The 18,009-nt window shown below is 34.3% G+C and overlaps 2 protein-coding genes and 1 pseudogene across 2 annotated transcripts; 2 read left to right on the top strand and 1 right to left on the bottom strand.

Annotated features, from left to right (window-relative positions):
• Positions 1 to 1,510: 1,510 nt before the first annotated feature.
• LOC146905938 (cell division cycle 20.2, cofactor of APC complex-like) lies at positions 1,511 to 3,536 on the top strand. Its single transcript, XM_085724348.1, has 3 exons — positions 1,511 to 1,782; positions 2,055 to 2,324; positions 2,549 to 3,536. Exons 1-3 carry the CDS (start codon positions 1,747 to 1,749, stop codon positions 3,263 to 3,265), a joined length of 1,023 nt encoding a protein of 340 aa, XP_085580474.1. The 5' UTR covers positions 1,511 to 1,746; the 3' UTR covers positions 3,266 to 3,536.
• A 2,161-nt stretch (positions 3,537 to 5,697) lies between these two features.
• LOC146905937 (U6 spliceosomal RNA) lies at positions 5,698 to 5,808 on the bottom strand (annotated as a pseudogene).
• Positions 5,809 to 6,017: 209 nt separating this feature from the next.
• On the top strand, positions 6,018 to 9,991 carry CNGC18 (cyclic nucleotide-gated channel 18). The gene is made up of 6 exons (XM_085724347.1): positions 6,018 to 6,602; positions 7,526 to 7,738; positions 8,008 to 8,321; positions 8,537 to 8,648; positions 8,757 to 8,993; positions 9,187 to 9,991. The coding sequence occupies exons 1-6, from the start codon at positions 6,135 to 6,137 to the stop codon at positions 9,880 to 9,882; spliced, it is 2,040 nt and encodes a 679-aa protein (XP_085580473.1). The 5' UTR covers positions 6,018 to 6,134; the 3' UTR covers positions 9,883 to 9,991.
• Positions 9,992 to 18,009: the final 8,018 nt, after the last annotated feature.

Genomic DNA, 18,009 nt, shown 5'->3' with positions numbered 1-18,009 from the left:
TCGATCGGTCCTCAAGAGCTGTGCTGACCAAAGACAGAGAACATGGTTTTCACATCGTCGTCGTTTGTGAGTTTCATCCGGCTGAAGCGAAGAGATCCAGCTGAGTCGGACAATGGACATCGATATTCAACACCGACCACCCTCCTCGTGTCTCTGCGGTTGAGTTGACAGTTGATTTGATCCAGCTCATCCTTCAGCCGTAGAGGGTGACATCGTCACGAATCCTAAACAGATGGGGTGGTGTTCCACCGTTGTAGTGGACTGCCGCTAGCTTGGTGTTCGTATCAAAGCCAGGGAATGATTTTTTTTCTGGTGTAGTTTACTTGTAATGAAAACAGGGACCCCTATTTATAGAGGTATTTGGGCGCTGTGGACCACAAAAATTGTCGGTGCAATGTGGGCCACACAGAAGAATCCAATGCTGAAGCAATCTAGATTATGATATCCGAACCAACCCTCACCATACACAACGTCCCAAGTTTCACTTTGGGACACCCCATTATCGTCTTTTTCCGAAATACGTAATCCGAAATGCATGTGTAATCCGGATTATATCTTCCGGACTGCACCAGAAGTTTTGGCCGGTGGTCTGCACCACAAAGAAAACATTTTATAAACGTTATGGGCGGTGGTCAGCTTCATAAAACGTGTTTTTACACATTTTTTGATAGTAATTATGGCCTCCCACACGTTTTTTAACCATCCCTCCCCTATAAATATGCTTCATTTTCTCAATGCAAGTCACACCTTCTTCTTTCTCCTCTTCTCCTCTTTTACAACGATGTGTTTCCATCGCTGGCCTTTCATAGAAAGAGGCCTCTTTGGAAATCTATCAGGGGGTCATATGATCGGTCAATAGGGTAGGGGTCAGTCTGAATCTGAGGTTGGTTTACATGGGTGTCATGTTGACCATCATGGTCTCTTGTTCCCTAGAGGCACCTGTGCCCCCTCTGTCTCCCCACCAACAACATTTCTTCTTCCCCGCCATCTTCTTTCCTCCCACCCTCTTTCCTCTCCACCAGTGTCTGGAGCTGGAGCTGGAGCCACTGGTATAGCTTATGTAATAGGGTAGGATTAGAAATAGTTTTAGGATGTAATAAGCTTAAAAAGCTTGAAAATTATTGTAATGTATTGTTCATATATTAATAAAATGACTTCTTTTTATTCTTATGTCTTTTTATTTCTGTTTATTATTTTTATTCGCATTTTATTTTATAAACTGTAAAGCTTAAAATTGCAAAAGTTCTGCTAAAATACTATTCCGGATTTTAAAATCCGGAAACATCTGAAAAAATCTAACAATTCAATCCGGAAAACGTAATCTGGACAAGGGGTAAAATTGGAAAAAAAAAATAGGGCGCGCGAGGGAAGGCATAAGGTGGGAAAAGTAATACTCTTATAAAATTAATTTTGGGCCCAAGCCTAAGCCCACAAATAGAGAACACTTAGGTCTTCAACGGTTACTTGGAAACCTATATATAGTTACACCGTATGGTGTTGCTATTCCCTCATTCCTCATTATTCTGATTCTCATTCATTCACTCTTTCGTCTTTCTTTCCCTCTGATCAATCAATCTTCTTCATTCTTTGGTTTCATCGCTCTGAAACTAATCAATCGCCCCAACACAAAACAACACGTTTCAATTCATTATTATTTCTGTATTTGTTTTTCTTCACTTTTTCTGTTTAATTTTTCTCTGAATCTTCTTGCTTTCTCTCTTTCTTGCTTTCAGGTTTCTTTTACCAATGGCCAAATCCACAAACAATTCTTCTCATGATATTGTAAGTCTGTTTTAAGGTTTTCTTGTATTGTTCATTCTAGGGTTTTTCTCAATTTACCGTTTTCTTTAATTGCTTGATTTAGGGTTTTCTTGAATTGCTTATTTTAGGGTTTTTCTCAATTTACCGTTTTCTTGAATTGTTTGATTTAGGGTTATTCTCAATTTAGGGTTTTTTCTAATTGTGTATTGTATAATCAATAATCAAATTCTTTATATTCTTTCAATTTCAATTTGCATATTTTGACGAATGTGTTTGTTAAAATGATTTTGCAGACTTATGAAAGGGTCTTGGACGCCCCTTATATCTTAGATGACTTTTACTTGAACTTGTTGGACTGGAGTAGCCGCAATGTTGTTGCTATCGCCATTGAAAACTCCGTTTATCTATGGAATGCTTCCGACACTTCCAGTTCAGAGCTTGTCACGGTGGATGATCAACATGGTCCTGTCACAAGTATTAACTGGGCTCAAGATGGATGCCATTTAGCTGTTGGGTTGAACAATTCCCTTGTTCAAATCTGGGATACCGCTTCTAAGAAACAGGTAAATATCATACAAAAATATAGACCTTGTTGTTATGGTGCTGTTTGTGTTGTTTATATTTATCAAAAAGTATTTATGTACACGGGAAATAGCATAGCATGATAAGAAAAGTAAACAGATACTGTACTAATTAGTTTAACCATTCTTTCTATATTGTTTCTTAATTCAAACCTGAAATTGTTCTCAATTCTCATGTTTTTATGGTTTGACTTTGGTGACTGCAGTTAAGGACATTGAAGGCTGGTCACAGTCACAGAGCAAGAGTAGGTTCACTGGCATGGAACAATCATATTCTAACAACTGGAGGAATGGATGGTAAGATTGTTAATAATGATGTTAGAATGAGATCTCACATTGTTGAAAGTTTCAGGGCACATAAAGGTGAGATTTGTGGGCTCAAATGGTCACCCTCAGGAAAGCAATTGGCAAGTGGTGGAAGCGATTCTGTTGTTCACATATGGGATAGGTCTGTGGTTTCTTCAAATTCGCCTACCCGTTGGCTTCACAGGTTTAAGGAACACAAAGCTGCTGTGAAGGCACTGGCTTGGTGTCCTTTTCAGGCTAATCTATTGGCTTCTGGTGGAGGTGGAGGTGATCGTTGCATTAAGCTGTGGAACACACACACGGGTGCACGCTTGGATTCTGTTGACACTGGATCACAGGTATCTGCTCTGCTGTGGAACCAGAACGAGCGTGAGCTTCTTAGCTCACACGGTTTCACAGAGAACCAGCTTACCCTTTGGAACTATCCTTCGATGGTGAGGATGGCGGAGCTCAAAGGTCACACTTCAAGGGTGTTGTGCATGGCGCAGAGTCCAGATGGGTGTACAGTGGCATCTGCATCCGCTGACGAGACTCTGAGATTTTGGAATGTCTTTCGAAGTCCAACATCAGCATGCAAAGCAGCTGCACCAGAGACAGATAAATGTGCCCGTTGCTAATTCAACCTTATCTGTTGAAGATGAATGAAGACTTGTGTTACTCGTGCGATATCTTAATTTCTTTTGAGGAGGTTGCACTATCTTAATGATAGTCCTATACTCTTATATTGTACTAAAAAATGATTGTTTTATTCTTTTTATGGTATCACCCGTTCTAGTTTTTGTAGTTAGCGCACAAATGTATTTTTTTACGGGAAGATACATACATTATAATAGTTAGCAAATGTATACACACATAACTTGGAATTAATGAAGATGATTTGATTTTTTATTTTGACTTTGATTATTTATCTTTCTGTTTTTATTGTTCTTGGAAGAGCCTAAATCTGCAGGTTGGATTGTTGTATGAGCCAAGTGTATGTGTATGGATTTAGCGTCTTTAATTTTGAAGTCTTCACATTTATCTGTCTTATCCATTCATGATAATTTTCATTCACGGTGTCATTTTATTGTAAAGGGAATCACAATTAGCAATGCATCATAAGCAATGAACTACTTCAAATGTATTCACTGTAGTCCTCTCATTACCATGAACATAGCATAGTTTTTATTAGACCTTGCAAATGGAAATATGATTGATATTTCTGAACAATCAGAGTTAGAGGATATAGTGCATATGGGAAATGCTGAAACTGAAACTGAAACTGATACATCCAATGGGAAACCATCGGTTGTAGCTCTGCAAGAGGTAAATAAATTCTCATGTTCTCAACACCAGTTTTGTTATCATTTGTGTTAAAACATCAACTTGTTTTAAACACAGATGGGTCCTTTTCACCTTCCTTTACCTTGAACAACAAAATAGTTTGTCTCAACTTGAAACTCCACCTAGCGCGATCCGTGAACACATTCCTAACCTTCCCTACACTCCACCTAATACAGATTATAGATTCTGCACCAGACAATCCTACCCAGTCCCACTCTTCACTTCGTACAAATTATACACCAAACTCTGCACTTTGTCCCTTGCTGTCAACAAACCCTGTTTCTGTTTCTACTGATACAACACAGGCATGCACCTTTAGCCACATGTCATATACCTTCTAATATTACTTTACCTTCTCATTAAGATTACTTCACTCATCCATACAATACATTTTCCATGGATGGCATTTTAAACCTAGAATTCATCTCATACATAGCAAACCTTAGTCATAGTTGCATAATTTACTAGATTGCCTGAGAACCACATACCACTTTGTGGTACTTTTGTGAGGCTGCACAAATATCTTAATTTATTTTGAAGAGGTTGCACTACCTTAATGACAGTCCTATACTCTCAGTTTGTACTAATAAAAGGATTTTTTTTTTTATGGTATCACCAGTTCTAGTTTTTGTAGGAAGTACACAAGTGTATTACAGGAAGATACATAAATTTATATTGTTTGTTAGCAAATGTATACACACATAACTTGGAATTAATTTATCTTCCAAATTTTTACATACATTGAAGGTGAATTAATGCAACACAAATGTATAATGAATTAAGTACACACGAGAGAATATAAAAATCCATACATTGGTTGAATTTTGGAGAGTTTATATGTTTGCTGCTAAAGAACTCTTCTAAATATTGGAGGAGATTCATGAAAGAATTGGTATGAATGACTCATACAGTGAAGGTGGTGTATTCAAAACATATGTTTTCTTGGCATGTGTATACAAAACATCTGGTGGAGCACGTCCAAAGTAGATCTAGTGAATATTTCAAGAGTAGCGATATTTGTACAACCATTGGTGACAACTTGCATGACAACTTTCTTTTTCTCTCTTCTTATTGGTCATAAACAATAGAGAGAGAAAAAGGAAGAGAGAGAATAAGATGATAATGTGAGTATGAGAGAGAAAGTTGTCAAAAGTTTGTCACTAAATGGTTGTACAAATATCATTTCTCATATTTGAACGGTGAAAAAATATTAGGTTTGTGTATAATCTAACTGACAAGTGCATGGTTAGGGAGGTCAACTTACATCCATACATAGGGATCCCCGCCGGGACCATCCTATTTGGGAATCTGTTGGCGGAGAATTTTCCCTGTGGGGACGGGGATGGCGACTAAAGTTCCTCCAATAGTATTGTAGGGATGGGGGTGGAGATCATATCCCCCGCTCCGCACGAACCCATTCAACGAGAAATTCATTAAAATACATTTTATTTTTGCATATAATATTTATGCTATACTTGTTTTATCTTTTCACATGTGTGCACATTTTTTTTTTAAATGTGATGTAATGTCTTAATATTATATTTGATTTATGGCTTAATTTTAACTTTTTCTTACCATCTACTTGATTAAAAATAATTTGAAATGAGAGAGCAAAGGAAAGGAGAGGATGAGAACACAAAATTGCCCTCATTTATATTTGAAATGGTGATAATGCTCTTTTTTTTGGTTACATTTAAAATATTAGGACCTTTTCCTAAAAAAAAAAAAAAAATTGGATCTTTTGTCGATTTGTGCGTGTCATCCTTGCGTAGGGGCCATGCAAATCTTCTCTGCATCGTTCCAATTTTATTGTTTAAATTTGAAATGGTGATAATGCTCTCTGAACAAATAATGTTATTGGTAGTAGTGCTCCAATATCATTTCTCTTTAAATAATTTTTGTTTTAATTACTTTTATTTTTATATATTGTGATGTGTGTAGTGTATTATTATTATTACATTTCCCTCCTACGTTTGCGCATTCCCTTAAGATACCCGCGAATTTCTCAAAGCATTCAAAAATGTCTCTCACCATTCTCCTTTCCTCTCTGCAACAATCTCATCTCTTCCTTCTTCCTCTGCATTCCTCTTCTTGCCTCTTTCCTTTTCCTTTCTCAACCAATCTGCCGCGGAATCCGTTTAACCCCGGAATCCGCAATGGAAGATGTATAGAATAATATCCACGCCGGCATCCAAGTTCCGCCAATTCCGGCGAAAACCAACCATCACCTCCTCCACTCAAGAAGAAGAACAAGCTTCACATATTCTACTATGGCGGTACCAGATCCTGGACCCGGACAGCGAGTTCGTTGCATATTGGAACAAAGTCTTCCTTGTAACGAGTCTCATTGCATTGTTCATAGATCCTCTTTATTTCTTCCTACCGACGGTTGGTGGACCCGCTTGCTTGTCGGTGGATCCTAAACTAAGCATCTTGATAACCTTTCTTAGAACGTTTGCGGATTTGTTTTATGTTCTTCATATGGTTATGAAGTTTCGGACGGCTTTTGTTGCTCCTAATTCGAGGATTGTTGGTCGCGGTGAACTTGTTATGGATCCTTACCAGATTGCTATGCGGTATTTGAAGTCTGATTTTGTTATTGATCTTGCTGCTACCATTCCATTGCCCCAGGTATGTACCATACACCTTTGATGCTTATTTGAAATGACAAACGTTGGTTGTTATTTGATTATTTAATCGATTTTGAGATAGATAATCGATTAGGAAAATGATGATAATCGATTAATAGTATAACAAAATGTAACATGCTAGGAAATTGATTAGGGAAATGATATGAGTTTGTTAGTACAACAAAACGTATACTTCACCGTCATAAAATATTCGTTGTATATTAGATTAGATTCAAAGGGCTTAGGTTTAGCATTGGCTGCATTATAGCCTTTTGAAGATTACTCAACCTAGCTATGGTCCATTTTACTCGGCCCAGTTGACAAGTATTCGACGTGGGGTCATATGATATGGGTCGAGAAGGATCTGGATAAACATGGGGCTAAGCCCAAAAATCCCTCACCAAAATACCTGGCTGAATAGGCTGACATTATGATGCAAACTTGGCTAGGCGAATAACAATAAAAGGGAAACATTACAGAGAAAAATGTTATTGGTTTAACCTAAACACGAAAAACCTGGCCTTGAGCATGGTACACCTACGACAGAGGTCCTTCGTGTTCTATGTCAACACAATAACAAAAGTTCAATTTAAGAATGAAGGGTAAATCTTAGCAAGTAAATGTTACATATAATTGATAACTAATTGAATATATGTTGTTGATGGTTATGTAATGATATATAGTTAGGTATTGTTTATTATAAAGTATAATATTGATTGAATGAGTATCTTTTTTGGCATTTGGGGGCAATGACAGAGCGAGTGAGATTCTAACCAATGCATGTTATTGTTGTTTGAAAACTATTTCTAAACCTCCCCTTAGGCCTATGTTTCGCTCAGATCTTTGAGAATTTTTGGAAAGACTCCCTTTTAAGGATAACCTGTTTAAAAAAGATATTGATTGATGAGTTTGTTCGAATTGCAGATTGTTATTTGGTTAGTAATTCCAGCGAGTAGAGGCACAAAAAGTGATCATGCCAACAACAATCTTGCACTTTTTGTTCTTATTCAGTATGTTCCTAGGCTCTTTCTCATCTTTCCTTTGAATGCTCGTATTCAAAAAACAACTGGTGTTATAGCAAAGACTCCCTGGATTGGTGCTGCATACAATCTTGTTCTCTACATGCTAGCTAGCCATGTAATGTGACTATAACTTTGCACTAATTTTACTTAATTGCTTTCATGGTTTTAGATTACGGTCAGCAATTGTAATTGCGACTGCAGTATAACACTTTTAGAAGCGTCCACAACATCGTTGCAATTGTGGTCAAATCACATTTGTCCACATTTTACTGCAATATAAAGGTTCCATGTGTAACCGTAACCGCAACCACAATTTAAGACCGTGGTTTTTTAGTCTTATTATTTTGGTAATTAATTTATGTTTGAAACTTGAAACTAGAACAGGTTACAGGAGCAACTTGGTACCTATCATCAATAGGAAGACAATTCAATTGCTGGAAAACGCAATGCGAACAGGAAAATAAATCGCATACACTCTCTTGCTTGCCTAGTTTTCTTGACTGTAGTAGTATGGATAGCCCTGAAAGACAATACTGGATAAACCTCACAAATATTACTAGCAAGTGTGATGCAAAGAGCAAGATCAACATCAAATACAAGTTTGGGATGTTTGCAGATGCTTTTCTCAATGATGTTGTCACTACTAGTTTTAAGGAAAGATATTTCTATTGTCTTTGGTGGGGTTTAAGAAATTTAAGGTAGCTATTTATTTTAATTTTCTTCTGTTCTGTCATGTTGTATATTCCATTCCTACAATTCATTTGTACTAAAATTACATTTTAGTTCTGTTCTATTATGTTTGAGTTGTGCTACATTAGATATTGATGTGAATATTGTTCATTTTTCAATTTTAAATCTGTCCGGTAAATGCGATGATTTACATATTTATGTTGGTGGTTATTTCTTTTTGCAGTTCTTATGGACAAAATTTGGACACCACCACATACCTTTTAGAGACACTTTTTTGCATCGTCTTATGCATTGCTGGATTAGTTCTCTTTTCACTTTTGATTGGAAACATGCAGGTAAGAATATTGGTTCAGAATTTTTCATTATCGTATATAAGTAATAATACAAATACTGGTTTTGTCTATTATTTTGAATTAATTTTTACTACATTTCCCTTGTGGAAGACATACTTGCAATCAATGACAGTTAGACTAGATGAATGGAGGATTCGGAAAAGAGATACAGAGGAGTGGATGAGGCATCGACAGTTACCTCCAGATTTGCAGGAGCGTGTCCGTCGCTTTGTTCAATATAAATGGCTAGCAACAAGAGGAGTAGATGAGGAGGGCATAATGCTTTCCTTACCTTTGGATCTTCGCCGTGAAATTCAACATCACTTGTGTCTCTCTCTAGTGCGACGTGTATGTCTCTATCCTTTTTCTTCTTCTTAATCTTCCAGTTCACCAAGAAAGAACCCCTACTTAATCTAATGTTCGATCATGAGCTAAATAAAATCTGGAAAAAACAAATTGTTCTACTCAGAGATCGAACTTGAGTATTGAGTACCTTACTTGTTAATTTGTCTATATAAATTACCATATTATATTTATATAGGTGCCTTTCTTCTCACAAATGGATGATCAACTACTTGATGCAATATGTGAACGCCTTGTATCATCATTAAGCACACAAGGCACATATATATTTCAAGAGGACGATCCGGTAGATGAAATGTTATTTATCATTAGAGGGACATTGGAGAGTTCTACAACAAATGGAGGAAGGTATGGATTCTTCAATTCAATCACACTAAGGCCAGGAGACTTTTGTGGAGAAGAATTGTTAACATGGGCATTATTACCAAACTCAACTCTCAATTTACCTTCCTCTACTCGTACTGTAAAAGCTCTCACTGAAGTAGAAGCTTTTGCGCTACGAGCGGAGGATCTAAAATTTGTGGCGAGTCAGTTCAAGCGTCTTCACAGCAAGAAACTTCAGCATGCTTTTAGATATTATTCACATCAATGGAGAACATGGAGTGCTTGTTTCATACAAGCAGCATGGAGAAAGCATCAGAAAAGAAAGGCAACAAGAGAGTTGTCAATTAAAGAGGGAATTTACTACATGGTTGATCCTGAGATTGAAGAAACATCAAGGAGTGGTAAAAATGTTAATAATTTTGGTGCTACTGTTTTGGCTTCAAGATTTGCTGCAAATACAAAGAAAGGGAATGATAAGATTCAAGAAAGTGATCCTGTGCCACAGTTGTTTAAACCTCATGAACCTAATTTCTCTGATGATAATGTTTAGTGAGTAAAGAACAAGGTGAAATTCAAATGAGTTTAACACTAATTCAATAGGATTTGTTTTCTGAGTTGGATGTAAATGGTACTGTATTAATATAGATTAGTATTCTTAATTCTTGCCTTAAAGGAATTTACTTTAAACTTTAATTAAATTTCATGCATTTTGTAACGTTTGCAATAGCACTTGGACTATTTGTTTCGTTACCAAATCCTTCTTAAAATGATTCCTTTTCAAATGTTGGTTCTTTCAAATACTAGACCATCGACCCGTGCTAACGCACGGGTCATATGGAAGGTAATATTTGACGATAATAGGTAACAAAATAGTTTAGATGAATGTTATGATTGTCATTTAGTATTTCATAATATTAAGAAGCATAGACATTAGTGTTGTACCATAACATAATTTTCCATGACATCGTCCTTGATACCGTAACGTAACATTATAGGTTAAGTACAGGGACAGAGCTAGGTACTAATGAAAAGGGGCAGCCGCCACCCATGAAATATATAGGACCCCTATAGGACTCATATGCATATTAACCGTTCGCCACCCATGCTTTCATATCCACTTGGTTCACTTATACTAAATTTTATTTTTTTAATTAAAGTTCCACTCATATTCTCTTTTTTCTTACCATCCACTCATATTATTTTATAATAATAAATATAGCATATTGATTTGATCAGTCTATTAAGTTTTAATCCTATTTCCAAGTAGAAGCCAACAACGTTTGGGAAATTAGGGGTGATAGCGAGACGGATTAACATTTATAAGTAACTTAACATAATAGGTTAAGTATAGCGAGACGAGTTAAGATTTATATGTAAGTGATTAGGTTAAGTATAGATAGACGGGTTAACGATTATTCATTTCCAAAAAAACAGCTTATAATTAGGAACATAATTTTATTTTACTTTAGATAAACATTAAGTGCAAAAGTGTGGAGGGAAAAATTAAAGATGACATTTTGCATAAATTAAATCTAGGGTAAATATAGTAAATTCACGCGAAAAAATTAGGTTAAATCTAGGGTTAATATTGCATCACGGGTTAACATTTAGAAATAAGAGATGTCGACATTTTGCATAAATTAAATCTAGGGTTAATATTGTAAAGTCACGCCAAAAAATTAGGTTAAATCTAGGGTTAATACTGCATCATGGGTTAACTTTTAGAAATAAGAGATGACATTTTGCATAACTTAAATCTAGGGTTAATATAGTAAATTCACACGAAAAAAATAGGTTAAATCCAAGGTTAATACTGCGTCACGGGTTAACTTTTAGAAATAAGAGATGACATTTTGCATAAATTAAATCTAATTTTAATATAGTAAAGTCACGCGAAAAAATTAGGATAAATCTAGGGTTATTGCGATGTGTTTATTTTGCTTTGCATAACAATAGGAGATTTCCATAACAATTAACATTTTGTTTAAATTAAATAGTGTTAATATAGTAAAATTAAGCAAAAAAATTAGAGTAAATCTAGGGCAAAATATTGCTTACGGGTTAACTTTGAGTAATAAGAGAAGTAATAAGCGATGTTTTGGAATTAAATCATAATGAAAGAAATAATAGATACCTACGCAATTGGAATACAGGGGTGACAGTTTCTTACTTGGACCAAGGTATTACTGTATTTCTTTCATGATGGACCTAATTTTAACCTTTGGTCCAAGAAACCATTGCACAACTATTCCAATTAAATCTATTATTTCTTTCATGATGGTATTCTACAATTTAATCAATCTTTAAGGTTATATATATTACTTAGTAGTACCAATGCTTATCGATTCTAACTTTCTTGCAATATAAAAAGTGAAGTAAAAGCCAAGAAAAACCATGACTTAAAAATCAACTTCATCCCAAAATCCTGGATTGATGAAGGAAAAAAAATCATGTTTGCAATTCATGTCAGTAGAATAAAAAGGTATCATTAATAGATTAAAAAAGCACCGTAGTTTCTTGGACCCATATTTGGTTCCGTTCATATACTTCAGTAACAACCTATAGATGGCAAAGAAAAAGTACTTATTAAGACAAATCCAATGACAGGAAATCTCAACAAAAGAATAATGCAGTCAACACCTCTGCCTCTCTGCCTCTCTGCCTGCACATGTTCAACAATGTTTGCCTTTTAAAAATTGCAGTCCTCATCACTCATGATCCTTAAATCCTTTTCCAACAGCCACACCTTGTATACTAATCAACCTTAAAAGCTCCAAGCAAATCATAAAAAACAGTTGCCAACCAAGTAACACAATCAATGAAGAATGAGCCCTGAGAAGCAAAACCCACATAACTTGTATAACATTCTTGCTACAGTTTTTGTCATCATCTGCACCATTAATATTCACAAATGAGAAAGCAAGGTCCTCCAATTTCACCACCACTGGTGTTCCTTTCTGTGAGTCCTACACAAAAATTATTGCTTAAAAGATAACCAATAGAGTAGAAGTACATATCTTGTAGATATCTAATATTTTTATTCTCTGGTCATCATCTTTACAACTGTTTGCTGTTGTAGTAGCTAACTTCCCACCTGATGCAAGTAAAAAGGCAATTACCAAAATCAGGAATCATTGTCATAAATCATAATATTACTTACACATTGAAGATTCATCTAAACCATGACTCATTGAAGCTCTTTTGACCGGGAATTTGTGTTTATGGTTTTACATCCAATCAACAAAATCATGGAGCAAAAAGGAAAAACTGTTTTCAATCTAATTATAGTAAGAGACCTGTAGTAGGCTGCAGCCAACAACTGCCTTTTGTAAAAACAACTGAAAATGCAACAACCTTCTCTAGTTTGGCCAGAGGCGCTGCATCACATGCAATCTGAGCTAATAGAAGGGTGACCGAGAACAATTACACATCTTAATCTACATAACCACATTGAAAAACAAAGACCAACTGAAGTCAAAATATGTATTTTGCAATCAAGTATTAACTCCTAATTCAGCCCAAACATAACTAATAGCTGATTTACCTCACAGTTATTGTATAAATGCTTCATTGGTGATTCCTCCTACATTATGCTGCCAAACAAATCACAGAAATAAAAATAAAATATCACCAAATGTGTTGTTTAGAGAGAATAAGAGAAAGGTACCATTAACCTTCAATTGTTGCGGTCGTCGCAAGCGACCTACCGCTGTGAGCACAACAAAAGTTTACCGGTAGGAGGCTTTTCATTGAACACTTGTAACTTCAGGCTCCTTGGGTTTTCTTCGACTGATACATGACAATAGAAAACTTGGCTGCAATTTAGATTTTATATTTTGCATGTCAAACAACCAATGATAGAAATAAACAAAATGTACAACCTCAAACGTACCAAGTAAAAATGTTTAAGAGCAAATTCCACACATGATATTATCAAATAAAAGTATTGAATTGCTTTGGAGTTCAAAGTAGTGGTACAATGATTGGTGAAATTTAACTATCAAAGGCTCCTTGCTCTCGTTAGCAGTTCCAGCTGCTTAAGGAATCATTCTTAATTTTTTGCTACTTCCTGCAACATGATATAAGCTACTATTAAGAATCTATCATTAGTAAATTCCCCTCTTTTTGCATGTTGTTTGTCAATGGCAAGATGAAGCATTTTAGCTTGTCCAACAATAACTATTAGTTCACTAAGAAAGGAATGAAAGTAAAATTTTCATTTTAGTTTAAAAATTGATATGAACAAAATAAAAGAATCTCAAACAAAGGATGAATTTCAAATTTAATTATAATGCTCAAACAAAATAATAGCATGCATCTAACCAGTGGCAGAGAAGCAAGATGATGATATATGCAATTAAAAAACAAAGAAGTGTAAGGTTGACTTTTTACACACAATACTCCATAAAATTGTAATTTCAAACCTGTGATGCCTCAATCTCAAATCGGCTGAGACCAGAAGTACTCCTTATTAGATCTATCTATTTAAAAGACATTCACTGAAATCTTGCTAGCATTCATCTAAGCCAATAAAGCTTAAGGTCCGTTGGGATACGATTTTTCTAAGGTTTAAATGCATAACTTTACTCCTTTTATATATTAAGATTAAGATAATCTTAATGCAAAGCAAACACCTAATGCAAAGCAGTAGCTTGATTTTACTCATTTCTAACAATCTTATCACTGTTGCATACCACGCAAATGTTGTCCCCAATTTGATACTCAACTCCATAACCAAAAATCAAACTATAAAATGAAATTTGATATTAGATAATTTCACAATTTCAAAATCAAACAAAAATAAACGATTCAGATGATGTCATAAAATGAGTTTGGTGTACACATTATTATCAGCTGATAATACATGACTCTCATAATCACTACTATTGAAGTTACTCGATACCGTTAACACATGCTTCAAGCTAGCTGCTAGTGAAGGTAGACACATACACATAAAATAAAATAAAGAGAGTTTGATATTCATGTGACCAAGGAAATTGAATTTTGTCTAGCATTCACATAAGTATTAAAGAAATATGTGACAATCTAAGAAAACAAATAGAAATGAGCTCTATATAAAAATCTGAAATCTGATACTCAAATATTACCATAACAAAAATATACCTTGTTTGTTGAAGAACAACAACCTTAGCACATCTCAAAACAGACCCAACGCAGCAACGAAAATTACATCCGTATTACACCTCATAACACAAAAGTTAAAGCACTCTGATGCTAACTTGCAGACCATGATAAAAAAACAAACTCAAATTCTACTTGAATTAACTTCAAAGTGTAAAACAAACTGGTAGCAGAAAATTAAAAACAACATAATGAGAACCTATACTTCAAGTATAACAACTCTAACCATAATGGAACATATCTTATTTTCAATACTAAAATACATTCTCAAATTTATTAGCACAATTTGTTCCATCAATCAAAAGTGGATCATATCTGTCTCAAGTCGCAAGATAATCTATCTATGTCAGATTACTTTCTAGAGAAAACAAAAAACATCACACAAACAACTACACTAAATGAACGTTGGACATCTCATGTGCAAATATGTAGAGATAAGCATTAGAAAAAAAAGATACATAAACATCAATTTTTGTCTGGACTATCAGCTGAGAAACTAAGGCTGTTCATTATAGAGACTACATTGAATCCTTACAGATGATAAAAACAATTTCGGGAAGAGTTTCCACCCAAGATTTAGAACCATAGTTTCTAGCCACCCTAAATAATGCATTTGCTGCAGAATTTATACATCTTTTAATAAAAACTACTCTAGTGTTGGGTCTCAAAGAGAACAAATTAGTTCAATCCAAGATAACTTGCTCAATAGATACAATAATTCATTCATTTTGCATCAAGGAATTTAACGACAGATTCAGAGTCGGATTTTATATTTGTGTTAGAGTCCAAGTCAGTACCTAAAATCCAATTGATGGAACCACCTCAGAGCCATATCTTCTGTCAATTGATCGCAACAGATGAGAACGGAGATTGAAGAAATTTTGTCAACCATCACCGGATCTCCTTCGAATCACAACATCAATCGCGTTTGTGTTCTGTGTTTGTGAACATTAAATTTAGCAGCAAAGTAAAAAAGGCATATGGAAGAGATTGAAATCGCAGACACATACCTTCAAATCGCAGATTTAAAATCGATTAGGAGGGAGGAAATGAAAAGGAAACTAATGATTTGGTGGTGACAGAGAAGAGAGGAGATGTAGGTGTTGTCGTCGGCGAGTCATGTTTGGTCGATGAGAGGAGGGAGGAAATGAAAAGGAAACGCATGATGTTGCTTGCAGTAGTTGGTGAAACAGGAAATTTAGGCTCGGGGTAAAACAGGAAATTTAATCCCTAGGTTTAGGTTAAAATTAGGGCTAACATTTGCTTATGGGTTAACTTTTATATCATGATGATGATGATGATGTTGCTTGCAGTAGTTGGTGAAACAGGAAATTTAGGTTAGGGGTAAAACAAGAAATTTAATCCCTAGGTTTAGGTTAAAATTAGGGCTAACATTTGCTTATGGGTTAACTTTTATATATAGATTAACTTTTATATATAGATAGATGATGATGTTGCTTGCAGTAGTTGGTGAAACAGGAAATTTAGGTTAGGGGTAAAACAGGAAATTTAATCCCTAGGTTTAGGTTAAAATTAGGGCTAACATTTGCTTATGGGTTAACTTTTATATATAGATTATGGGTTAACTTTTATATATAGATAGATGATGATGTTGCTTGCAGTAGTTGGTGAAACAGGAAATTTAGGTTAGGGGTAAAACAGGAAATTTAATCCCTAGGTTTAGGTTAAAATTAGGGCTAACATTTGCTTATGGGTTAACTTTTATATATAGATATATTAGGCACCGAGAGCGTTTAGACAAGATGATATAAATCACTTCTAATTTGATCAAGTTTCGGTTCACCTTGAGCTATCCAGCAGCGTTAAAACTCTTCTGAAGAGTTTGCCGCTCATTAAAAGTCTAAAAAATTTGATAGATAGTCTCAACAATTATGCGCGGAAAATATTCGTTTACACCACACAAAAAATAAACGTAATTATAACTTTTTTTCGAAAATATTTCATAGAAATCCAATTTTTATTTTTTTTACTTTCACAACGCATGATTAATCACATGCAAAATTGTGGTTAATTTCATAAAATATATGGTTAATTTAGAATATATTGAAGATTGTGAGTGGTTAATAATATAAACGAATTAACTACATTTTTAAGGATGAATCGAAATAATCTTGTGTTCAACTCATATAATCACATTTTTTAAGACAGTTGATAACATTACTTTTTTTTTATTCCCTCAAAAAAAAACATTACTTTTTTTTTTTTTAAGAAAAGGATATTGTTGCCTCTTTCTTTGCGCATTGTTCTAAATATTGTAGAGGCAAAATTACATCAGTGATCTCTTAACTTAATTTCAGATAACAATTTTGATTTTTTTATCTTTTTTTATTATAATTTTTTCCTTTTGATTCATTTGCAAATGAATTTTTAAGCTTCATCTTTGATCCCTTAATTTTAAGAACGGGATATCATTACCTTTTTTTTTGTGCATGCTCTATATATTGTAGAGACAAAACTACATATGTGATCCCTTAATTTAATTTCAGCTGACAATTTTGTTTTCTTTTTTATCATTTTTTCATTGTAATTTTGTCCTGTTGAATCATTTGCATATAAATTTTTACGCTTCACCATGATTTTTTAACTTAATTTCAGATAACGATTTTGTTCTTTATCTTTTTTTCATTACAATTTTATCCTTTTGATTGATATGCATATGAATTTTTAAGCTTCAAATTCATGACTTTCTTTTCTTATGGCATCTCAATCTTCAAATCTATGGTCATTCATCTATGTTTGCATATATTTTTTTTAAATTATGATTGCATATGAATCTTATATTTAAAACTTGAAAATTCATATGCAAATGGACTAAAAGAGCAAAATTGCAATGAAAAAATGAAAAAAATGAAAGGCCAAATTATTACTTAGTTAAAGGATTACAAGTGTAATTTTATCATATCGTAGAATACAATCAAACTCTATCGTACGTGAAAATTTTGCTAAGATTGCACTTAAAATGAAAACTTTATCGTATGATTCGAGTATGTTTTCTTACTCCTCGCACAGTAAGAATTTTGTTAAGATTGCACTTAAAATTTTGAATAAATATTAAAAAAGGAAAATTACATTGAGCTTCCCTAAAGTCTCTCCAAATGACACACATCTCATCTAGTGTTTATAGTAGACACAAACCTTAAGTTATTTTAAGAAAATTGTTAACAAATACATCCTCCGATCACTATTATAAGCAAAAACAAATATTTTAGATTCATTCATTAAATGATTTATGTGGCCTATAATAAAGACTACATACATCATTAATTAAATCAATCTAATATATATATTTTTGCTTATAATAGTATCAGAGGGTGTATCTTTGCTAAGATTGCACTTAAAATGAAAACTCTATCGTATGATTCGAGTATGTTTTCTTACTCCTCGCACAGTAAGAATTTTGCTAAGATTGCACTTAAAATTTTGAATAATTAAAAAAGGAAAAGTACATTGAGCTTCCCTAAAGTCTCTCCAAATGACACACATCTCATCTAGTGTTTATAGTAGACACAAACCT

This window comes from Medicago sativa, chromosome 7 (genome assembly GCF_051527215.1).
Source record: "Medicago sativa cultivar Bolivia chromosome 7, Bolivia_mono, whole genome shotgun sequence".
NCBI classification, from domain to species: Eukaryota; Viridiplantae; Streptophyta; class Magnoliopsida; order Fabales; family Fabaceae; genus Medicago; species Medicago sativa.
This window is presented reverse-complemented; position numbering and strand designations above follow the sequence as displayed.

Coding starts and splice junctions, on each gene's coding strand:
- LOC146905938 (XM_085724348.1), top strand. CDS start 1,747: ATGGCCAAATCCACAAACAATTCTTCTCATGATATT. Junction 1,783..2,054: donor ACAATTCTTCTCATGATATT/GTAAGTCTGTTT, acceptor ATGATTTTGCAG/ACTTATGAAAGGGTCTTGGA. Junction 2,325..2,548: donor ATACCGCTTCTAAGAAACAG/GTAAATATCATA, acceptor TGGTGACTGCAG/TTAAGGACATTGAAGGCTGG.
- CNGC18 (XM_085724347.1), top strand. CDS start 6,135: ATGTATAGAATAATATCCACGCCGGCATCCAAGTTCCGCCAATTCCGG. Junction 7,739..8,007: donor TCTACATGCTAGCTAGCCAT/GTAATGTGACTA, acceptor AAACTAGAACAG/GTTACAGGAGCAACTTGGTA. Junction 8,994..9,186: donor GTCTCTCTCTAGTGCGACGT/GTATGTCTCTAT, acceptor ATATTTATATAG/GTGCCTTTCTTCTCACAAAT.